Here is a 25,471-nt window from a genome sequence, read left to right on the forward strand (position 1 = left end):
GGGTTAAAAAAAATTCTGTTGATATTAACAAAGTCTAGTAATATACTGTGAACAAATTCTTGATGGCTGGAGAGAGACTATCAAAGTATGTGCCTTTGTGCATATTAAGTACTGAGCTCCCTTCTACTCTTCTCATCTGCTTTTCTTTTTCCGTCTTCAAAAATACATCTCAAGGCATGGTTCAGGAAAACATGAAGACAAACACAGAGTTTGTGCTCAGTGGACTAGAACATGTTTGCTTGAGCACATTTGCAAAAAGTCAGCCATGTGTCTTTTTGTTGTTGTCGTTACTTTTAATATGGCGTAAGGACCATAAAGGAAGTATACTTTTAGAATAAACACAAAACTTTTCATTTTTATGTTATCTTTTCTGGTTTTAAAAATAACATGTTTATTGAAATATATTTCACATACCGTACAGTTACTGTTTTAAGCTACAATTTATTAGTCTTTAGTCTCTTCATAGCATTGTGTAACCGTCACCACTAATTTGAGAATATTTCAGTCACTCCAGAGAGAAACTCCATGACTATTAGCAGTCACTCCCCATTCCCACATCCTACAGTCTTGGCAACCAATGGTTGGTGATTTCTTTCTGTCTTTATAGATTTACCTATCCTGGACATTTCATTTCACTGGAATCATATAAAGTATCGTGTTTTGTGGCTGGATTCTTTCACTAAAGCATAATGTTTTCAAGGTTTATTTGTGTTGTTGTATGGATCAATATTCCTTTAAATGGTCAAATATTCCATTGTACAGTTATGCCACACTTTATCATTAGTCATGGACATTTGGGTTAACTTTTTGGCCATTTTTTTTAATGCTGCTATGAACATTTGTGTACACATTTTTGCATGAACATTTGTTTTTCTCTTGAGCGTATACCTAGGAGTAGAATTGCTGGGTCATATGATAATTTTATGTTTAAGATTTTAAAGAGCTGATAAACTGTTTTTTAAAATAGTTGCATCATTTTTATATTCATATCAGCAACATATGAGGGTTCCAGTTTCTTCACATCCTCAACAAAAGTTTCTTTTTGATTGTAGCCATCTTGGTATTTGCAGTGGGATCACATTTTGGTTTGGATTTGCATTTCTCTAATGACAAGTAAAGTTGAGCATCTTCTCATGTGTTTTTGACCCTTTGAGAAATGGCCAAAATCTTTTTTTGAGAAATGTCTACATGAATCTCTTGCCCATCCCCACCCACCCACCCCTGTTTTTTGAGACAGGGTCTCACTCTGTTGCCCAGGCTGGAGTGCAATGGCACAATCTTGGCTTACTGCAGCCTCCATCGCTGGGGCTCAAACGATTTCCCTATCTTAGCCTCCTGAGCAGCTGGGACCACAGGTGCACAGGGACCACCACACCCGGCTAATTTTTTTGTATTTTTGTATAGATGAGGTTTTGCCATGCTGCCCAGTCTGGTCTCAAACTCAAGCTCAAGCAGTCGTCCCACCTTGGCCTCCCAAAATGCTGGGATTATGGGCATGAGACACCATGCCCGGCCTTCTTTGCCCATTTTTAAATTGGGCTGTTGTCTTGTTATAGGGTCTTAAGGGTTTTGTATACTGTCTATTCTGGATGTAAGTCCTTTATCAGATACGTTATTTACAAGTAATTTCTCTCTCATTCTATCACTTTGTTGATGGTGTCAATTAAAGCACAGAAGTATTTCATTTTGATGAAGTCTTATTATATATTGCTTGTGTTTTTGGTATCAAATCTAAGAAGGCTTTGCCTAATCTATGTTCACAAAGATTTTCTGCATTTTCCTCTAAAAATTTTATAGTTTTAGCTCCTACTTTGATCGATTTTCAGTTAGTTTCTTGTATGGTGAAAGGAAGAGGCCTAGCTTCATTCTTTTGTGTGTGGATATACAGTTGTCCCAGCACCATTTGTTGAAAAGAGTATTCTTTTTCCATTGAATTGTCTTAGCACCCTTGTTGAAAATCAACTGATCATGAATATTAGGATTTATTTATGTACTCTGAATTATATTCCATTGATTTATGTATCCGTCTGTATGCCAGTGCCACACAGTCTTGCTTACTCTAATTTTGCAGTAATTTTTGAAATCAGGAAGTGTGAATCTTCCAACTTAGGTCTTTTTAAAGATTGTTTTGACTCTTTGGGTTCTTGGCATTTTCAAATGAATTTTAGAATCAGCTTGCCAGTTAGTTCAAAAAAGAAGCTAGGATTTTGATGTGGAGTACATTGATTTAAACAATTTTTTGTTTCATCACTACAAAATTGCAACACATTGACTTTTTAGATTAATTTGGGGAGTATTGTTAATTCTTTTTTTTTTTTTCTTTTTGAGATAGGGTTTCACTATGTTGCTCAGGGTGGTTTTGAACTCTTGGGCTCAAGCACTCCTCCTGCCTTGGCCTCCCTAGGTGTTGGGATTACAGGCATGAACCAGCACGCCTGGCCACGGAATATTACCTTTTAACAGGTTAAGTCATCTAATATGTGAACATGGGATGACTTTCCTTTTATTTAGATTTTCCTTAATATTTTTTAGTGTGTTTTGTAGTTTTCAGGGTATAAGCCTTGCACTTTTTAAATTAAATTTTTAGGTATTTCAGCCTTTTAAAGGCTATTGCAATGGAATTGTTCTCTTTTTTCTTTCTTTTTTGAGATGAAGTCTTGCTCTGTCGCCCAGGCTGGAGTGCAGTGGCGCGGTCTTGGCTCTCTGCAACTCTGCCTCTCATGTAGCTAGGATTACAGGTGGGGACCACCACGCCTGGCTAATTTTTGTATTTTTAGTAGAAACAGGATTTTGCCATGTTGGCCAGGCTGGTCTCGAACTCTTGACCTCAGGTGATCCGCCCACCTTGGCCTCCCGAAGTACTGGGATTACAGGTGTGAGCCACAGTACCTGGCCTGGATTTGTTTTATTTCTTATCCTTGACCAATTACAATGGCTAGAATCTCAAATACAATGTTGAGCAGAAGGGATGAGAAGGGACTTTCTTGTCTTGTTCCTCATTTAGTCTTTCTTCGCAAAGTGCTTAGTTGCAGATTTGTCATAAATGCCTAGTTTTATTTTTTAATAAAAAATAATGACTTTGATTCCAACTCATTGCAGAAGTCAGAAAAAGAAAAACGACTTTGTTTGCCTCGAAGTCTAAGTTTTGGTGTAAAAAAAATTCTGGGTTGGGCATGGTGGCTCACACCTGTTATCCCAGCACTTTGGGAGGCCGAGGCAGGAGGGTCACTTGAACCCAGGAGTTTGAGACTAGCCTGGGCAACATGGCACAGACTTGTCTCTACAGAAAATACAAAAATTAGCCAGGCCTGGTGGTGTGCACCTGTAGTCCCATCTACTTGAGGGGCTGAGGCAGGAGAATCGCTTGAGCCCGGGAGGTTGAGGCTGCAGTCAGTGAACCAAGATTATACCACTGCACTCCAGCTTGGACCACAGAGTGAGACCCTGTCTCAAAGCAAAAAAAAAAAAAAAAAAAAACCTCAAATACCTTGTTTGACCCCTATACGGGAGCATATATTAATATAAATATTCATTACTATTCTAGGGTCCATGAAAAAAGGAAATCTCCTATTTTGTAGTATGTGTGTAATGATTGCCACATTGGTTTCTCATATACCATGTGTACAGAAACATTTGAACAGTGTTTTATAATGAGTAATATATGCATTAGTGTTGAAATTATGAGAAAGAGCCAGCCATGTGATGATCTAAGCATCCCAGGAAAAGAAAATAATGTATGCTTAGGCGTCAAGTCAGGAAGAAGCTTGACCTTCTGCAAAAGCAGAAAGGAGACCAGCGTGGCTGGAGTCTAGTAAATAAAGAAGGGTATAATAAAGATGGAAGGTGGTTTAGACCTTGTGAGTCACAACACAGAGTTTTATTTTTATTTTAAATGCAGTTGGAAGCCATTGCAGAGTTTTAAGCAAGGACATGGCATAACCCAATTTATGTTTTTAAAAGACAAAGACATAAAATACAAGCCAACCTGTAACAAGTACTGGGTGATTTCAGCATATGGGGAAGTGATAGAGATGAGACCTCAGCTTGACCCATGAAAGATCGATAAGAGTTAAACAGGCTGGGCATCGTGGCTCACACCTGTAATCCCAGCACTTTGGGAGGCCAAGATGGTCGGATCACCTGAGGTCAGGAGTTTGAGACTAGCCTAACCTGGTGAAACCCTGTCTCTACTAAAAATACAGAAATTAGCTGGGTGTAGTGGCGGGTGCCTGTAATCCCAGCTACTTGGGAGGCTGAGGCAGGAGAATCGCTTGAACCTGGGAGGCGGAGGTTGCAGTGAACCAAGATCATGCCATTGCACTCCAGCCTGGGCAACAGAGTGAGACTCCGTCACACACACACACACACACACACACACACACACACACACACACACGAATTAAACAAATGGAGGAGAAAGAGGTAGTGTGTAGCAATAAATAGTGCCTGGCTTTGAAATGGAAGACTTGGGTTTGAGTATTGATTCTGCCTCTTCTTAGTTCCCCCATCTGCTTTCTCTATACTTTGGTTGCACATGAGGAGAAAATCAAATGAAAAATGCTTATAAATGTGAACCTGTGAGGGTTAGTATGGTATATCGTCATGTCCCCAGTTTTCCATGGGGCATATATTCCAGTATTTGCAGTGGTTGCCTGAAACCACCAAAGTAGTACTCCACTCTAAACATACTATGTTTTTTTCTATACATACGTACCTGTGATAAAGTTTAATTTATGAATTAGGCACAGTAAGAGATTAACAACAATAATAAAATAGAACAGTTATAACAATACGCTGAAATAAAAGTTATGGGAATGTGGGGTCTGTCTCAACATATCTTATCATACTGTACCTTGCATATGAGAAACCATGGAAAGTAAAATTGCGGATGAGGGGACTGTTGTACGGTATTTGTTTTATTCAGTGAAAGACTCTTACCTGTGTGGTATTATGCTAGGGGCTGTGGAGTGATACAACAATGAATTAGACTTCTCAAGGAGGGTACAGTTTAATAGACAATGTGAGGTTGATATCTAAAATATGAAGTTAAGAGTGAGAGATCATAAGAAGGGTGCAGATACAATGCTATGGGAGTTCAAAGAATGGAGAGCCTGCTTCTTGCTTGGATTTGACTTCTTTCTTCATAAGGCTTTATGAGGAAGGAAGCACTTTTATGCTAGTGCTTGAGAGATGGATAAGCCTTGAATATAAGATGGAGGGCAAGATGATATTCTCCCTAGGCTGGTATGTGGGAGTGTAAAGGCATGGAAGTACTGGGCAAATTTAGTACTTGATAAGCAAAGGTAGGTTAGGACCAAACAAATTATGCAGTACCTTGATACTAGGCTACTGTGCATTCTTTTCAATAGGAATACTATCAGTAGTGTCTTTAATTGTGTAAATATTTATTGAGCATCTACCACTGCCAGGTTTATGATAGAAGTCAAGGCTTGAAGATAGAATATCTCAGTTTAGTTGGGGAAGATAGATTATCTGATTATTTTTATTCCGAGATATAAACAAAGTTGTGATGGGATCATAGGACAAGTACCAGCTCTAACTGACTGGCATAATAAGAGAGGGCTTTATAAAGGTGGTAAACATTGTGCTGAGATACGAAGTATCCTTTTGTTTCCTAGATAAAGGAGGTGAAGAGAGGAATATTAGAGAAACATTCTAGGCCTGACACTTCCTGTATTTTGTGATGGCTGGACAAGGACTTTATATGCAAGTCAAGCAAGGCTGAAGGTTTTGGGGTAACTGAAAGATTATTCAAGTGCAGAGTTAATTGGAAAGGGTGGAGACTAGAGGTGGGAACCTGGTAAGGAGACTTGCACTGGGCCAAGTGTGTGATTATGTAGTACCTAATGTGGAATAGTAGCTATGGGGATAATGAGCATGGAGAGCTGAAGACATGCTTGAGATGTAGAATTGGTGGAGCTTGGAAACCAAATAGATCTGAGAAGAGATAAAAGGGATCATGTGGAATGTAGAATAATTTCCAGGTTTCTGCTGTTTTAGAGGGGGCCACTGCCTGAGAATAGGGTATATTTAAGGAGAAGGAGGGTGGATTTGAAGAGGAAGCTTAATCGTTTTAGCTATATTGTGTTGAAGATACGTGTCAGAGAGTTGGAAGTAGAGAGGATGATTTCCTGGGGTGAGGGGGGGGGGATGAATTGACAGTGTTTAGGTAATCATTTAAGCCACACATAGCATAAATTAAACATGTGGGAGAATGAGTATAGGAAGGAAGAAAAACCTCAAGGTGCAGAAACAGCTATAGAAGTAAGAAAATCGTGAAAACGAAAGGTAGTAGAAATAGCTAGGAAGTGCTCCAAATAGGTTGTAGCCGACATTATCACAGTGATGTTTTTTTCTTTTTCTTTTTTTTGAAAGATAGGTCATTGGTTGCCTCAGAGGTGACCGGTTGCAGAGAGGATGTGTGTATAAGCCAGATTGTGGTGGTTTGACGATTGAAAGGACAAATGAGGTTTTGGCCATAACTGGAAGGAGAGATAAAGATAATATCAATATGCCATCATTTTCTCTCTCTTTTTTTTTTTTTTTTTGTTTTATTTTCTTGTCTGTTTTTAAAGATCTTAGAGATTTGAGTAATTTATTCCTTCAGGGGAATTAACAAATGAACAGCAAAGGTTAACCTTACAATTAATAGAATAAGCCAACCATAGCCATAGAGTAGCCTAGTATAGTGCATCTCAAACTTTAATGGTTATCTTGTTAAAGATACCCATTAAATTGTGGGCTGGAGTCTGAGACACAGCATCTCTGACAAGCTTGCAATTGGTGCTGATGCTGCCTGTCTATGGACTGCACTCTAAGAAGTAAGGCTCTAGAGAGTATGAGATTGATTCATTATAGGGGAGTTAGCCTTAGATAGAAAGAGGAACACCTCCTCTCTTAATTGAGGTGGAATGTAAGGTGGATGAAGGCACAGGAAATACAGATTAAATTTGCAGGCAAGAGACATGCCTGGTAGTCTTTGTGGTTTTTTTTGTGAAACAATAAATAAAGCTATGTTATGAGAAGACTGGGATTGTGTGAGCTTGATGAAAGTTGTGAAGGTTTGGAATAGCTACTAAGAGGAGGAAAATGAGTGAATTTGGCACGTGTAATAATCACTGAACAGTGAGGATTAGTTTGGTTATGGTGTCTGTAGAAATAATTGGAGCAGAGAGAGACTAGTAATAAAGATTTTTTTTTCTTTCTTTCTTTTTCTTTTTCTTTTTTTTTTAAATGGAGTTTTTGCTCTTGTTGCCCAGGCTGGAGTGCAATGGCATGATCTTGGTTCACCGCAACCTCTGCCTCCTGGGTTCAAGCGATTCTCCTGCCTCAGCCTCCCAAGTAGCTGGGATTACAGGCATGTGCCACCACATCCAGCTAATTTTGTATTTTTAGCAGAGACAGGGTTTCTCCATGTTAGTCAGGTTGGTTTTGAACTTCTGACCTCCAGGTAATCCACCCATCTTGGCCTCCCAAAGTGCTGGGATTGCAGGTGTGAGCCACTGCACCTGGCCAGGAGAAATTGCTTATTTTTTTAAGATGATATGGTAGCCTAGGGAAGTGGTAATGAGACCTAAAGTTGAACAGTGTCCTTGAGAATGGAAGAGGAGGATGTGGTAGGCCAAATAACACCCAATACCACACCCCCTCCAAGTGCCATGCCCTAATCTTTGTAATCTGTGACTGTTACACCTTACATTTTAAGAGAAACTTTGTAGATATGATTAAATTAAGTATCTTGATATGGAGGGGTTATTCTGGGTTATCTGGGTGGGTCCTGTGTCATCACAAGGATTCTTACAAAAGAGAGGCTGTAGGGTCTAGTCAGATGACAGGAATAGGAGAGAGGAAATGCCATGGTGAAAGTAGAGGGCTGAGGAATGTAGACAGCCTGTGGAAGCTGAAAAAGGCAAGGGAACATTTTCCCAAGAGACTCCAGAAGAAACAAAGCTGTGGTGACATGTTGATTTTTAGTTCACTGAGACTGATTTTGGACTTCTGACTTGCAGAACTGCAAGATAATAAATTTGTGTTGTTCTAAACTGCTAACTTTGTGGAGTTTTCTGTTACAACAATGATCAGAAACAGAGGGTATGGATATAAGGGAATAGTATAGAGTTAGAGTCAGTAAAATGAGACAATTAAGGGGTTGTGGTATGGGAACCAGGAAACTAGATTTCTAGCCTGGGTAAATGAGTGGAGAGTAGTGAAATTAAAAATAGAGAATGGTAAGGAGTAGATGTTAGAGGAACGTGTATTTGCTTTGCATGTCATAATTTTAGGAACTGGTGAGAATAGTATTTTGAGTCTAGTAATATAGATTAGATAGAGTGGAAGAAAATTTGAAACAAGGAGATGAATTTAAGAGGCTACCACAGTGCTGTTACATATAGTTAGTAGGGCTGTTATAATGATGTTACATGACAAAATACATAGGAACATCACTTTAATGCTTTTCAGTTTGGGAGTCATATTCATACCTTTTTTTGGGGGGGGTTAATAAGTATTTGAAATAGACACAGCTGCTATTAGCATGAGAAATAAGCAGAGTGGAAACATTAGCCTCAAAGATGTTGTGGATCGCAGCTACTGTATTGGACATCCTATGTATAGAACATTTCTGTCATCCAGAAAGTTCCATTAAGTGACGCTGCTCTGTGTTATTTTCAACAGTGGAGGACTGGATATTATCAGTATTTTAGTAAAATTTGTAGGACGTGGTATTTGCTAATGAGAAACAATTGTCAGAAGACCTAGACTCCTGGAGAGACTGTGAGGTAATAGTCAAGTGAACACTAAACAATCCTCTCTCTCCAAGGAACACTAAATAGTCTAACAACGAGCACTAGCCAGTTGGGTTTCAGGATACTGGGTTTTTATTCTGGTACTGCTTTGTGTTGTGTGTATTGGGAAAACCTGTTAGAAACATAGAAAGTTCTCTTCTTAAAGAGGTCCTGTAGCCTCTTAAAAACATCAAAAGCAAGAAACAGGTAATATGTATTCATTAATTTCTATAACAATATAGGAATATTAGGAAAACATTTTTAGAAAAATCTTGGCTGGGTGCAGTGGCTCATGCCTATAACCCTAGGCCAAGGTGGACAGATCACTTGAGTCCAGGAGATCAGCCTGGACAATATGGTGAAACCCCTATCCCTACAAAACATACAGAAATTAGTCGGGTGTGGTGGTGCGCGCCTGTAGTCCCAGCTACTTGGGGGGCGGAGGTGGGAGGATCACTTGACCCTGAGAGGTCGAGGCTGCAGTGAGCCTTGTTTGCGCCACGACACTCCAGCCTGTGCGAAAAAATGAGAGACCCTGTCTAAAAAAGAAAAAAAAAATTATCTATTAAACAAGAAGGTTGGACCTGCTACCTACTTCCATTTCAATTCTTTTAGTAAAACATTATCATGCCATAATTCATTATATAGTTTTAATTAAAGATGCACTTCTCTCTTATTCTCATAACTTTTTATGGCTGTAATGTTAATCATTAGTAAAAATGACCTAAACTTAAATTTGTTTAGTTTTAGGTTCCCAAACCATGTTTGTTATAAACAGTAAATATATTATTGGAATTTATTAGCAAATCACAATATCTGAGAGAATGGAAATTTACTAAGGCATGAAATAAATAGTTTAAGGAAGGAACTTTTGTAGATAAATAAGAGTTGGAGAGGAGCAGAAGTTGTATGTAGAAGAATTTAGTTGGTATAGTGATCAAATACTATACAAAGTTGCCTCCAAAATATCTTTTTTTTTTTTTTTTTTTTGAGACGGAGTCTCGCACTGTCACCCAGGCTGGAGTGAAGTGGCCCAATCTCGGCACACTGCAAGCTCCGCCTCCCGGGTTCACGCCATTGTCCTGCCTCAGCCTCCCGAGTAGCTGGGACCACAGGCGCCTGCCACTACCACTACGCCTGGTTAATATATATATATATATATATATTTTTTTTTTCTTTTTTTTTCTTTTCTTTTTTTAGTAGAGACAGAGTTTCACTGCTTTAGCCAGGATGGTCTCGATCTCCTGACCTCGTGATCCACCTGCCTCGGCCTCCCAAAGTGCTGGGATTACAGGCGTGAGCCACCGTGCCCAGCCCCAAAATATCTTTTTATAGGACAAAAGTTTTCTGAGTCTTTATTGCTACCTCTGTTATTCAGATTCTGTCTAAAAGAGATTAATAGTTTAGAAGAATGAATTGTGTTGGGATTTTACCTATTATCTTTGTATCTCTTTTCTTAGATGAGATTCACTGATTATAAATCTCAATTAAATATACTTTATGTGTCTGAATGAAACTGATGACCGGAATCTTGCCAGTGTAGGAAAAGTTGACTTAAGAAAAGAAGGTTTGCTTTCTAAACCTTCTATGCTGTTACCTTTGATGAGATGACAGTCTCTTTGCTTTCTTCTGCTGTTTAGCTTTCTGCGACTCATCAGTATGTGATCAGGGAGTAGAAACATGATGTATATCAGACTTGTTTGGAACTCCAACAAAATCTGAAGGGAGAGGAAATTAAAAATGTGGCTGAGTATTTCATGTTATGACACTTTGGTTCCTATATTAAAGTTAACCACATTATTTCACAACCAACTTACAATCACTTCATATTTAGCCAAACATTTCCTCTCATTTCTGTGTATAATTATAAGCTTATTGATACTAAAGTATGGTTTTTTTATGAAATGCTTTCTCAATACTGAACCCTAGTTGACCCTCAGCACTTACTTGTTTTTGAAAGAAGGAGGTAGAAGTTGAATTTGTGTTTGAGTTTATCCTAAACCTAATCATCATTTTGTTTTTATCCTAGAATTAGAATGTTTCTAAACACTTCCCTCCACACTGTATTAATGTCAACTAAGAACAGAAATTTTCAGTGGCTAGGCATGGTGGCTCACGCCTGTAATCCCAGCACTTTGGGATGCCAAGGCAGAAGGATCCCTTGAGCCCAGGAGTTTGAGACCAGCTTGGGCAGCAAAGTGAGACCCTGTCTCTACAAAGTTAGCTGGGCATGGTGGTGCATACCTGTTGTTACTCAGGAAGCTGAGGTGGAGGATTGCACCTCGAGGCTGCAGTGAGCCATGGGTAGTGTGTGTGCACTCCAGCCTGGGTGACAGTGAGACCTTTTTCAAAAACAAAAACAAAAAATCTCTGCTTATTTTTTTTTTGAATTACAAAATTTTGCAAAATAAAAATTAAAATTTTGTGGGTACATAGTAGATGTATATATTTATGGGTTACATGAGATATTTTGATACAGGCATGCACGCATATTAGCCACAGGGTAAATGGGGCATCCTTTTATCCTTTGTGTTAGAAGCATTTATCCTTTGTGTTACAAACAATCCAACTATTGTCTTACAGTTTTTTTGTAAATGTACACTTAAATTATTTTTTACTATTGGCTGGGTGTAGTGGTTCATGCCTGTAATTCCAGTATTTTGGAAGGCCGAGGCAGGCAGATCACCTGAGGTAAGGAGTTCAAGACCAGCCTGGCCAACATGATGAAACCTCATCTCTACTGAAAATACAAATACTAGCCAAGCGTGGTGGGGGCATGCGTGTAATATCAGCTATCAGAAGGCTGAGACGGGAATCGCTTGAACGCGGGAGGCAAAGGCTGCAGTGAGCCGAGATCAGCCTGGCAGCTGAATTGAACAAGAATAAAAAAGCACGAGCGGCAGAGGCAGCAAGAGCCGCAGAAGCACTGCACTCCAGCCAGGGCTGGAGCGAGACTCTGACTAAAAAAAAAATTGAGTATAGTCAGCCTGTTGTGCTAACAAGTAGTAGGTCACCTTCATTCTTTGTATTTTTTGTGCCCATTAACCCTCTCCCGACCCTCCACTATGTCACTCCCCTTCCAGCCACTGGTAACCGTCCTTCTACTCTCTGTCTCCATGAGTTGAATTGTTTTAATTTTTAACTCCCACAAATAAGTGAGAACGTGCAAAGTTTGCCTTTCTGTGCCTCACTTATTTCATGTAACATGATGACCTCTAGTTCCATCCATGCTGTTGCAAGTGATGGGATCTCATTTTCTTTTTATGGCTGAATAGTACTACATTGTTTATATGTACCACAGTTTGTTTATCCTTTCATCTGTTGATGGACGCTTAGGTTACTTCCAAATCTTGGCTATTATGAATAGTGCTGCAATAAACATGGGCGCACAGGTATCTCTTTAATATTATTGATTTCCTTTCTTTGGGGTATGTACCTAGGAGTGGGATTGCTGGATTGTAAGATAGCTAGTTCTATTTTTAGCTTTTTGAGGAACTTCCAAACTGTTCTTCATAGTGTTTTTACTAATTTACATTCCCATCAGCAGTATACAAGGGTTCCCTTTTCTCCACATTCTTGCCAGCTAGCTCCTTGGCAGTGTGTTAATGTGTTAACCTGCCTACTTTAGAGTTAAAAAAAAAATGCTGAGTTTAAGACCTGAGTTCTAGGCAAAAATAGAATCCAACTCAGATGTTATAAGAGACTTTAATGCAGGGACTGCAGAGGTGCCCTGGGTTAAGGGAACCCATAAGGCATGTTTTTACTAGAAACAGGGAAGCCCAAAGGGGCAGGAAAAATATTGTGCTATTGGAGCCTCATGAGAGCTGTGAAGAGGGTGCCTCACAGCAACCATGGTGGTGGAGGGATGCAGCTTCTGCCAGAAAATGCGGCCATGAGGAGGGAGGGAGGTAGGAAGAAATAATGCAGCCTTTCTCCGCCGCCTTATCTTCTGTCAGTGGCAAGACAGCCCTGGAACCCAGAAGGCATATCTGTTGGGGTCAGCATCATTGGTTACAGAGTAGAGCAGAAAAGTATTGGGAGATAGAGTAGTTGTAGTAAGATAATAAGCAACACAACTACTAATGAGTTCAGTTGTTGACTTCAGGTAATATAATATTTTACCCAATTTCTTATATGTTATCTATGCATACTTTACTGGGTTGATGTGGGCATTAAATGAGATAACGTGAAAGTATTATCATAGTGTCTTTGTCTTGTTGAGTATATTTTAAAAGTCTTAGTAATGCACGGATTTGAAAAGCTCAGCTTCCTTTCACTTGGTACTGTGTTAAATTTGTTTTGTGGGAACTTTGGTTGCCACTATATTTTTAAATATATGTTTTCCAGTAATTTTTGAGAAGTGAATGGCCTCATTATCAAGTTGTTTCCAAGATTTAGTTTCTCATTGTTTTATACAGCAAGGAGCCTGAAAACCTAAGTCCTAGTTCAGGCTATACTACTATTTGTGGCATAGTTCTTTGTGGGAGTTATTTTTACTTTGCCTCTCTGTTCTTTTCCCTTCTGAGAAATTGGAGCAATAATACTTAACTAGTAAATGTTTAATATTATGGTAAAATAATCGTTGTCAAGTACTTTGAAGACTTAAATGATATGTATATTACCTTTTACTCTCGTTCATTTTGAAAGTATCAGAGCCTCAGATTAAGAATGATTGGATGGTTTTTAGTTTGTAGCATTTTCTGTGTGAAATTATGTAGCTCATAAGATATTATCTTGTATATGTGTGTTTATGTGAGTAAAGTGATTATGCTTATGTCTATTTTAGTTAATGTGTGTGAATGTAATTTTTTTTTTTTTTTTTTGAGACAGAGTCTTGCTCTGTGCCCTTCACCTCCCAGGTTCAAGCAATTCTCCTGCCTTAGACTACAGGCGCATGCCACCATGCCCGGCTACTTTTTGCAGTTTTTTTTTTTTTGAGGCGGAGTCTTGCTCTGTCGCCCAGGCTGGAGTGCAGTGGCCGGATCTCAGCTTACTGCAAGCTCTACCTCCCGGGTTTACGCCATTCTCCTGCCTCAGCCTCCTGAGTAGCTGGGACTACAGGCGCCGCCACCTCGCCCGGCTAGTTTTTTGTATTTTTTAGTAGAGATGGGGTTTCACCATGTTAGCCAGGATGGTCTCGATCTCCTGACCTCGTGATCCACCCATCTTGGCCTCCCAAAGTGCTGGGATTACAGGCTTGAGCCACTGCACCTGGCCTACTTTTTGCAGTACTAGTAGAGACGGGGTTTCATTCACTATGTTGGCCAGACTTGTCTCGAACTCCTGACCTCGTGATCCGCCCACCTTGGCCTCCCAAAGTGCTGGGATTACAGGCGTGAGCCATCACGCCTGGCTGTACATTTTCTTAAAACTATCTTTCTGAAACGAACTCCAAGAGACTCTATTTATTGCCCAGTAGTAAGTCTTGTCTTTTTCACTCTTGCCATAGACAGAGCACTGTTTATTTCTGAACTTATGGTTGAGTAAGGTACTTTTGAGATGTGGCAACTGTCTCCTGGTAAAAGATTTGTCAGATTTTACCCTGCTGCTACTACTACCATTGATGTAGCCTTATTGCCTACTTCTTTTTTCTGAGACAGCAGTGATGCCTTGTCACATTTTTCCTCCTCATTTTTACATTTGTAGACCAAAGCAAGATAGGGGCAATCCATTTTGAAGAGAACTATGACCACCAAATAATATTCTACTTTAAAGAACTTTTTATTTTTCAAAACTCCTTCGAAAATGTAACTTTGAAATTAAGTAAATTTCTATTTTATTTCATAAACTCGAGTTAGCACTGTCTTTGTAAATTCCAAACTGAACCTTTCTGAATTACTGACTAAATCTTAATTATTTCTCACCAGACGGTCTGGCAAATCCCGAAGCAGAAGCCCGTATTCATCTAGGCATTCAAGATCTCGTAGCAGGCACAGATTGTCTAGATCCAGAAGTCGTCATTCTAGTATTTCTCCTAGCACACTAACTCTGAAGAGTAGCCTGGCAGCTGAATTGAACAAGAATAAAAAAGCACGAGCGGCAGAGGCAGCAAGAGCCGCAGAAGCAGCGAAAGCTGCAGAAGCAACTAAGGCTGCTGAGGCTGCTGCCAAAGCTGCAAAAGCTTCAAACACTTCTACACCTACCAAGGGGAACACAGAAACTAGTGCCAGTGCATCACAAACAAACCATGTGAAGGATGTGAAGAAAATTAAAATTGAACATGCACCTTCTCCCTCAAGTGGTGGAACTTTAAAAAATGACAAAGCAAAAACAAAGCCACCTCTTCAGGTAACGAAGGTGGAAAATAATTTGATTGTAGATAAAGCCGCCAAGAAAGCAGTCATAGTTGGAAAGGAGAGTAAATCTGCTGCTACAAAGGAGGAACCAGTATCTCTTAAAGAGAAAACCAAACCACTTACACCAAGCATAGGAGCCAAGGAGAAGGAGCAACATGTAGCTTTAGTGACCTCTACATTACCACCGTTACCTTTGCCTCCCATGCTGCCTGAAGATAAAGAAGCTGATAGGTAAGTGAAAAAAGTATTTGTCAATAACTGCTCAAAGAAAAAATGTAAGTCTGAAGTGAGAAATGGTTTGACCTCCCCTAACCCCCTCAAAACAACTTTAGTGGAAAAGACTACAAGTAAGTGAATGAATTTTCTTTATTGTATGCATCTTAAAATTAAGCACATTGCATACAAGATGGCAAAATTAAAGTTTATACTAAGACATTCAGGGAAAAATTGCCATTGCCTTGGGATACAATGAATATTTCAATATGATTTTGGGTATTAGAAATACCAGTATTCTCTTTGGTTTAGTTTTCCTTGATGATGGCAATCAGAAACAGGACATTTTATGAATAAGTTGGCCATGTTTAATATACATCTCATAAGCATTTGTCTCATTTATTTCTAAGTTTCTTCAGTGGCCTCGTAGATTTATCACTGTCAGTGATTTTATTATCATTTTTTAGTTTAGTTTTTTCTTAACTCTTTTAATTAAAAAAAATTTTTTTAAAGCCTGTCTTGCAGTTGGGATTAATCACATTATATTATAGGAAACTCATAATGTGGCCAGGCGTGGTGGCTCAAGCCTGTAATCCCAGCACTTTGGGAGGCCGAGGCGAGTGGATCACCTGAGGTCAGGAGTTCAAGACCAGCCTGGCCAACATGGTGAAACCCTGTGTCTACTAAAAATACAAAATACTTAGCCGGCTGCAGTGGCGGGTGCCTGTAATCCCAGCTACTAGGGAGGCTGAGGCAGGAGAGTCACTTGAAGCTGGGAGGTGGAGGTTACAGTGAGCCGAAGTCACACCACTGCACTCCAGCCAGCCTGGATGACACAGTAAGACTGTGTCTCAAAAAAAAAAACCAAAAAAAGAAAGAAAGAAAATTGATAATGTCATTATGCTTTCCTTTAACACGTTTAAAAAATTTCTATTATGAACGTTGAGGGTATGACTTATTTTTTTATTGAGAAACATATTCTTAAGAGGAAGTTAAAATACAACTAAGAATGTTTATTTTTTGTGTCCTAGTGTAGAAGAATTAGACTTGTGTGGTTTATCTGCCTGTTATCTGCCTGTTATACCAGCTAGCTGTTTTTATTTTTTATGAAGAAATTAGAGCTTCCACCCCCACCCACTCCCCATTAAAAAGCAACTATATGAGTAGTTTTCCTAGCTGACTTTTTAAAATAGATTTTGTGGATAAAAATGCCATGTGGACAAGTGCTTACTTTGGCATTATGAAAATTTTATAATTTAACACAAACAAAAGTGAAATAATAATTCTTGAGTTTCATGCCCTTTGAGGTGCCTTTTGAAAAATAATCAAAATGTTGTTGGGAGACCCCATCCAATTTAATTGGGTGTTATTTAATTATACTACTATAATTGTTGTATTTGCAGGTTTGACTGTTAATTCATTGAATTGAGTTACTTCATTAGAGAGTAACCTGTTACTGAGAATCCATGTTTTATTGAAACTGGTGGTTCTCTACTTTATATTCTTCGTATATGCTTTAGGAGTAAATTTTTACTAGGATATTTTCAGGAACTCTGTATGTACACATATGAGTGCTTAATAAGGATATTCGTTATGCATCTGTCTTTAATTAGTTGATGGCACATTTAATTATTGTTCATTACTTTTTTTTTTTGATCCACCTTTTCTGTCTCCTCTGCTTTTTCCCCTTTTTGTTGTCTCTTCTTTCTTTGAATGTGTTTGTATGTTTAATGGATACAGAAGTTTCTTAAGATTCATGAGCACTACCAGTACATGTCTGTGTGGCCAAAGATTAATTCATCACCAATGGAACTTTCCTTATTTTGATATCTGTAATTTAACTACCGAAATGTATGTACTAACTGCATATGAGGAAGAGACTTGATATTGTTTTACTTTTTATAAAAGTTTTTAGGTGATTAAATAAAAATGTATTGTAAAAAGAAATGGTTAGAAGTGATTACTTTTGGAAATAAATGGACGCTGAAGGGAATGGATGGCACAGGAGACTTATTTTATATTTATTATTTATAATACTGTTAGAAGTACAATAACATTTGTTAGTAGGCTGTAGTAGAAAGCTTAGTTTTTAGTGCCAGTTGTACTTCTTACTACGCTCATGACTTAATCTTTCTGTGCCTCAGTCCATTTAGTTCTATTCATGGGTGAAAATATTTACAGTTTAACCTCACAGATTAGTTGTAAACATTAAACGAGTTGATGGACTGAATTTTGCAAGCTGTAAAGTGTTATGCATCTCAGTTATTATAATTAGTCCTAGTATAAATCAGCACTGCTGGAAATATTACAGATATTTAAAACTGCTTTAGATTATTGAAAAAAAGTAAAAATTACAAAGTATGATTTACATTGTATAATATATGAACCATTATATATGTAACATGTAGATCTGTTGTGTAACGAATAGACCTAGTGCTTCCTTTGAAAATAATTGGTTTTTGTAAAAGAGGAACTATTGGTTGGTTTTCCATCCTCTTTTATAATGAAGGGGGAGCACCCCCAGGACATATTTTTCATGTATCCAAAAGTAAGCTCATGGTAATTTTATGTTTACAAGTTTCTTTTTAGTAACCATTGTATACTTTTTGGTTTTTGCTGAACAGCTATTAGTTGAAAGTGGTTTATAAACTATTTCTCTTGAGGTAAAGAAACAATCTTTTCTGTTACAACATACTTTAGGAAAGCCAAATATGGGAGGTATCTTTATTTACTTGTTACTCACTGTAAATTTAAAGATCATTTTAAAGAAGAGTGAGTAATGGTCTGCATAATCTCATTGCTGTATCTTAAGGAAAGCTTTCGATCTTTGCTTTCTTTTTTTTTTTTGAGACTGAGTCTGGCTCTGTCACCCAGGCTGGAGTGCAGTGGCCGGATCTCAGCTCACTGCAAGCTCCGCCTCCCGGGTTTACACCATTCTCCTGCCTCAGCCTCCCGAGTAGCTGGGACTACAGGCGCCTGCCACCTCGCCTGGCTAGTTTTTTGTATTTTTTAGTAGAGACGGGGTTTCACCATGTTAGCCAGGATGGTCTCGATCTCCTGACCTAGTGATCCGCCCGTCTCAGCCTCCCAAAGTGCTGGGATTACAGGCTTGAGCCACCACGCCCGGCCGATCTTTGCTTTCTTTGAGCATGCCTGTATCTGTATTCCTGGTTGACTCTCACTGTTGTATCCACAAATACATTAGCAAAAGTGTGTGTGTGTGTGTTTTGAGTGGCCTCTTGATTTTGCAAACCTCTACTCCACTTGTTTTTGCTGTTTTATTATGTCTAAGTAAATTCTCCTCTTCCCTCATACTTCTTTTATTTTGAAAGTATTCAAGCACTTAGAAAAATTGAAAGAATAATACAGTTAGCATCTGTGTTTACTGGATGGAAGTTACATTTTGTTTTATATGCTCCGTCTCAGCGGGTGTGGTGGCTCACAGTTGTAATCCCAAACTGTAATGAGCACTTTGGAAAGCCAAGGTGGGCAGATGGCTGAACCCAGGAGTTTGCGACAATCCTCGGCAACATGGCGAAACCCTATCTCTACAAAAAATACAAAAATTAGCTGGCTGTGGTGGTGCATGCCTGTAGTCCTAGCTACTTGGGAGGCTGAGGTGGGAGGATCACCTGAGCCCGAGAGGTTGAGGATGCAGTGAGCTGTGATTGCGCCACTGCACTCCTGCCTGGGTAACAAAGTGAGACCCTGTCTCAAAAAAAGGAAAAAATTACACACACACACACACACACACACACACACGCTCCATCTCTAGTTGTTTAAGAGAACTAATGAGGGTATGTGTGTGTGTGTGTGTATAGTTCTCCCCGAGATGAAGTCTTGCCCTGTTGCCCAGGCTGGAATGCAGTGGTGCCATTTAGGCTCACTGCAACCTCTGCCTCCTGGGTTCAAGCAATTCTCCTGCCTCAGCTTTCGGAGTAGCTGGGATTACAGGCGCACACCACCATGCCTGGCTAAATTTTGTATTTTTAGTTGAGATGGGGTTTCACCATGTTGGCCAGGCTGGTCTCGAACCCCTGACCTTGTGATCTGCCTGCCTTGGCCTCCCAAAGTGTTGGGATTACAGGTGTAAGCCACCGCTCCCGGCTGTGTATATATTTCTTTTTACTATACCGTAAATATTTAAGTCATCTCCCAAGAATAAGGTCAGTCTCCTGCTTGATCACAGTATCATTATTGTGATAACAAGGAAATCAACAGTAGTTAATCTAATATAAATAAACAATAATATCATGCACTATATATAATCAGTAATCAGTACTCTCCCCCACCCACCCCCTGTCTCCAGCCCCATGACTTTTTGAAGAGTCTGGGCCAGTAATCTTACAGAATGTCTCACCTTTGGATTTATCTGATTATTTCTTCTTGGTATCATTTAACTTGTTCTTCTCTAATCCCTTTATTTCCCATAATCTGGAAATTACTTGTGCTTTGTTTAGATAAAGAATACACAGTTTTTTAGCCAGAATATTTAAGAGGTGATTTTATGTATTTTATGCTGTTGTTACAGGAGGACCAAAATACCAGATTGTCTTACTCTGCTAGTAGTGATATGATCACTTGGTTAAGTGGATGACCAACTTGAAGGTCTCTTCATGTATGAGGGTACATTTTCCTCTTTGCAATTAGAAGTGAGCTGTAGGGTAATAGTTTTGGCAGTGATTGAATATCCTTTTTCCCAACAACCTATCACATAATGGTTTAGCAGCCATGAATGATATTTGTCTAATTCAGTTACTATAGTAGGGGCTGCAAATGGTGATTTTTTTTTTTCCGTTGCTGCTGCACAAATTGAAAATGGTTATTTTCTAATTCTGCCGTTCCTTTTAACATTAGCTGGCCTTGTTTTGTATGTACATGTTTCCCCATATCCCATTTAATCATTCTACTCTCGTGGATTTTTATTTATTTTCTGTGTTACTAATAGTAATAGCCACTATTCCTTTTGACCCTTACATTGTCTGAAATTTGGCCAGTGGAAGCTGCTATAAGCTGACTCTTTTATTCTTTTGACATGACCTCATTTGTTTTTTCGTGTTTCCTTGCCAAAGGTATATGTTAGGCTCACTTTGAATTTTGCTTCATTCCCAAAATTGCAGTCTGTTTTCCCACAAAATCATGAGATAGATGGTAATCTGTGTGTTTTCAGAGAATGTGATTGTTTTATTATTATTTTTAAAATTAGGATCATACCATGGATAATGTTCCTTGACTTGCTTTTTCATTTAATGTGTTGGAGATCTTTCCATGTTGGTATAGATGGGCCCGATATTCTTATTACAGGAATGGATGTATCGTGTTCTTCTGTTGATTAATGGATACTTAGGTTTATAATTATTTGCTATTAAACTCTCCTTATATATTAATATTTTATGTATATTTAGGTAATTTTTATAGGATAGTTAACATGTCAAAGTACACACATTAAAAATTTGATAGAAACTGCCAAATTATGTCTTAATAAGGCTGTATACCAATTTATGCACCCAGATGTATGAAATTGCCGTAACAGTTTTGGATAGTGTCAGTTTTGACACTCTTTAAAATACGTAATTATTTAATTTTGCATTTTTCTGATAATGAGGTATGGTATTTTCTAGAACGTTTATTGGTTATTTATTATTTTTCTGGTGAATTGCTTGCTTGTATTCTGTGCTGGCTTTTCCTTAAAGTTGTTTCCCTTTTTCAAATTGGTTTTTAGTTGTTATGTTAGAGATGTTGACCTTTGCCTCTCAGAATCTATTGCTTATCTTTGACATTTGTTTTGCTTTTGGTTATATGAATGTTTTCCATTTTTATCTAGTCAAATCTATTCTCTTTAAGACTTCTAGGTTTATAAAATTTAAAAAGGTTAAGTCAGATCTCATAGAAGTTTGCTTTCGGTTATAGTGTAAAGAAGTGTTCTGATTCTTTACTCCCCCAACCCAGTGTTGTTACCAGAACTGTTTATTGTATAATTCATCTCACTAATTTCCATATATAAAAATTCTTACATATATCTGTTTCTCTACTTTCTTTTCTTTAACATATTTTATTTGTCAGTATCTTACCATTGTAATGTCTTTAGATACATGGTATATTGGCTCCCAAACTCAAATTTCTATTTTAGGGGCAAACAGTAATATAAAAATGAAGGGAATGAAGTAAATTTGTGATGAGTAAACAGCTCTGCTGTTGAGCTGCAACATCAATGTTGCTCTACGAGAATTTAAGCTTGTCTTAGAACTTTTGCTTTTTTAAAAGAGGAAGCCTAGAACCTGAATATTACGTAAATCTTTGGATTTAAAATTACTCACAATTCATAGTTCTTTATAAAACATTAGATAGACTGAATAATATATATCCTTTGACTTCAACCAGCCTTTGGCTTGTAGTTCTAGATCTTTGAATAGCTTGACAGGGCAAATCCTACTTAATTTCTCTTTTTCAGAAATTTCTTGGCAGTTCTTTTGCCTTTATTCTTAGACAAATTTTATAATCAGTCAGGTTGTCAAGTTGTATTAAAAAAAAAAAACTTTCTTGGATTTTTTTGAAACTCTATTAAATGTAATAGAGTCATAATTTGGAGACAGCTTTATAATATTAGTTTCCCATATTAAAACATGGTTTCTTTTCATTCGTTCAGATCTAATTTTATGTTCTTCAGTCAGATGTTTTATTTTTTTTCTGTTGCATGTGTGTATTTCTTTTTAAGGCATTTTATTTTTGTTGCTGTGGTGTATGGAAGTGTTTTTAAAAGCACATTTTCTATTTGATTATTGCAAATACTCAAAAATGTTTTAAATTATGTAATATTCTTGGAAAGTAATATTTGATAGTTAATATAATAACATTTAATATAGATAGTTTTTTAAGTTTTAAATTATAACTGAAATTAAAACTTTAGTTTTTTGCTTTCAGAAATGTTGATTGAATCTTCAGATAACTCTTGACTAAAGCCTCATTACAAGTTAGAGACTATAGTTTTCAAGTAAGTTATTCTAAATAGGCCTATTTTCAGTTGGCGTTCAGGTGATACCTTTTCTAGAAAGAAGCCTTTACTGTATTTCAGACTTGATTTAGCTACCCTTTAGCTACTACATTACTCTAGGAATCTGTTTGTATAACACTTTATCCTACTTCCTACCTGTCTTCCAGACTGTAAGCTCTTTTTTGAAAGAAACTGTAGCTTAATGTGTTTGTTGTTAAATTTCCAGTGCCTTACAAAATACCTAGCACATGGAAGCTCATAATCAATATTTGCTGAATGGAGGGAGAGGAAAATTGAGAAGCGGGCTGTGTGATACATTTTTTTAAAATTAAAACTACAGGCCTGGCATGATGGCTCACGCCTATAATCCCAGCTCTCTGGGAGGCCAAGGCAGTTCTTTTGGATCACCTGAGGTCGGGAGTACAAGACCAGCCTGGCCAACATGGTGAAACCCTATCTCTACTAGAAATACAAAAAAATTAGCCGGGCATGGTGATGCGTGCCTGTAGTCCCAGCTACTTAGAAGGCTGAGGCAGGAGAATTGCTTGAACTCGGGAGGCGGAGGTTGCAGTGAGCTGAGATTGTGCCACTGCACTCCAGCCTGGGCAACAGAGCAAGACTCCGTCTTAAACAAAACAAAACTACAAACCAGTTTCTTTTAAAGCATGTTTTTTCTCTGTTAAAGAACCTTTCAGTGAGTAACACAGGACATACATTTACTATGATTATTAAGTCGTTTTTATCAGATGGTATTATTAAGTTGTTTTTATCAAGTGGTATTAAAGGATTCATTTGTTTTACAGTATTATTGTTCAACATGAATAGGAGGATAATTACAATTATTTACATTGATAATAATATCTTCAGTAATTTCTGATCACAGCAGTGTAGTTGGAATAAATTTTTTCACTATGGGACTCAACTGCTATGACAGTATGTGAAGTCCAAATTTTATTATCATTATGAGATTCTCTTTCAACATGTCACATTATATTAGATGACATACTTTGTCATATCAGGGAAATTTAAAATAAATCGCCAAGTTAAGGTATACTTTAAAACTCAGAGCTCTTTATGCATTCATAAAAGGTACAAAGCTAATGGAGTTTAAATTTCAACTGTAATTCTAGTAGGCTGGAATCTTTAAAAAATTAGAAGAATCATTGTGCAATTTAGAAAAATTAATTAACCCTGAAAAGGGTCAAAGCCGAATTATCTGTGGATATTTAAATGGGCAAGATAAATACTATCATGTGCTTTCATTTATTTATTACAGTACAATATCTTTTGTGTCTCTACCAGAATCAAAGTAAGTGCTTTGCAGCTGGGTGTTGTGAGGCCAAGGCGGGCAGATCACTTGAGGTCGGGAGTTCAAGACCAGCCTGGCCAACATGGTGAAACCCCGTCTCTACTAAAAATACAAAAATTAGCCGGGTGTGGTGGCAGGCACCTGTAATCCCAGCTATTTGGGAGGCTGAGACAAGAAAATCGCTTGAACCCAGGAGGTGGAGGTTGCAGTGAGCCAAGATCCTGCCACTGCACTCCAGCCTGGGCGACAGTGAGACTCCATCTCAAAAAAAAAAAAAAAAAAAAATGGTTTGCAAAACTGAGTTTTTATGCAAAGCATGTTTAGTTGATTTTCAATTTTAATGTACAGTTTTATGGTTAATTCTGTATCGTTTTAAAAAATGAACTTTATTTTTATAACAGTCTTATATTTATAGAAAAATTATGAAGATACTACAGGGACCCTGAATACCCTGTACCCAGTTCCCTTACTGTTAATATCTTACATCATTGTGGTACATTAGTTAACAATGAATCAATATTGATACAAAGTTATCATGAAAGTTCCTACCTTATACAGATTTCCTCAGTTTTTACCTAATTCTGTATCATTTTTACCCCAAATTTTGCATTTTACAGTTGAGTATAGTGTATTACTTTAGCTAGAAAGAAACTCAGACAATAGTCTTATAATGTGAAATATTGTTGAATATTCATGACTATTGCTACTTAAATGTAAGACATAAGCACATTTTTATTACTTAACAAAATTTTTATTTGTCTGACTTCTTTCACTTTTAGCTTACGAGGAAATATTTCAGTAAAAGCAGTTAAAAAAGAAGTAGAAAAGAAACTCCGATGTCTTCTTGCTGATTTACCGCTGCCCCCTGAGCTACCAGGAGGAGATGATCTCTCAAAGAGTCCAGAGGAAAAGAAAACAGCAACACAATTACATAGTAAAAGGAGGCCTAAGTATGTGCTTGCTTTCTACCTGCTCTTAAATTGACCAGCAGTGATTCTGGGTCATCAGAAGTTCATAAAACACTAAATTAAGGTTTAAAATAAAAAATGTACTTATTCTTTCAACTTAAATATATGAATTCTATTACAGTTTTGAAAAAATTCATAATTGCTTGCATTCCTATTCACAGTGACGAATAAAACCAAATTTAATTTTCCTTCATAATTTGTAATGTATTAATTTCCTGGGGTATTGTATTTGTTTAAGATATTTTCTGTTATTAAGAGATTGAACACAGAAACACTGAAATTGGGCAGAGTAGAAGTCAGCATTTAGTGAGCCCAAATAAAATTAGTAATGGGCAAGCTGCTATTACCTTTGCTTTTAGCTCCATTTTCTCCTGTAAACAAATACATTCTTTGTTTTGCAAGAGATGGAGTAGAAGGTGGTTTGAAATTTGTATCCTAAATTAGCTTCAAGTAAGTGCCTAGAGAGACCTCTTTCCCTTAAAACCTGTTAATCAGTTAAAGGCGGGCAACACTGGTGCTTTTTTTTTTTTTTTTTTTTTTAACTTCCTAACCAAGGGACAGTGAGGACTTTAAGTTAGATCTGATTTTAGAATTGCAGTTGAGGTAGTACGTAGTGTGTGTGTTTGAGGTCATTTTCTAAACTGGCCGGGCACAGTGGCTCATGCCTGTAATCCCAGCACTTTGGGAGGCCGAGATGGGAGAATCACTTGAGTCCAGGAGTTTGATACCAGCTTGAGCAACATAGGGAAACCCCATCTCTACAAAAAAAAAAAGAAAGAAAGAAAAAAGCCCGGTGTGGTGGTGCATGCCTGTGGTCCCAGCTGCTCAGGAGGCTAAGGCAGGAGTATCACCAGAGCCAAAGAGGTCAGGGCTATAATGAGCTATGATCG

General features: G+C 37.9%; 1 protein-coding gene across 2 annotated transcripts in view; it reads left to right on the forward strand.

The window, feature by feature from the left end:
* Window positions 1–25,471, forward strand: part of CDK13 (cyclin dependent kinase 13) — a 138,878-nt gene that overhangs the window by 16,073 nt on the left and 97,334 nt on the right. For both annotated transcript variants that reach the window (XM_031665375.1, XM_021935857.2), the window contains exons 2-3: window positions 14,672–15,331; window positions 24,393–24,563. In XM_031665375.1, coding sequence (XP_031521235.1) covers window positions 14,672–15,331; window positions 24,393–24,563 — 831 coding nt within the window. The remainder of the gene's footprint in view (window positions 1–14,671; window positions 15,332–24,392; window positions 24,564–25,471) is intronic.

This window comes from Papio anubis, chromosome 4, assembly GCF_008728515.1.
Source record: "Papio anubis isolate 15944 chromosome 4, Panubis1.0, whole genome shotgun sequence".
NCBI classification, from domain to species: domain Eukaryota; kingdom Metazoa; phylum Chordata; class Mammalia; order Primates; family Cercopithecidae; genus Papio; species Papio anubis.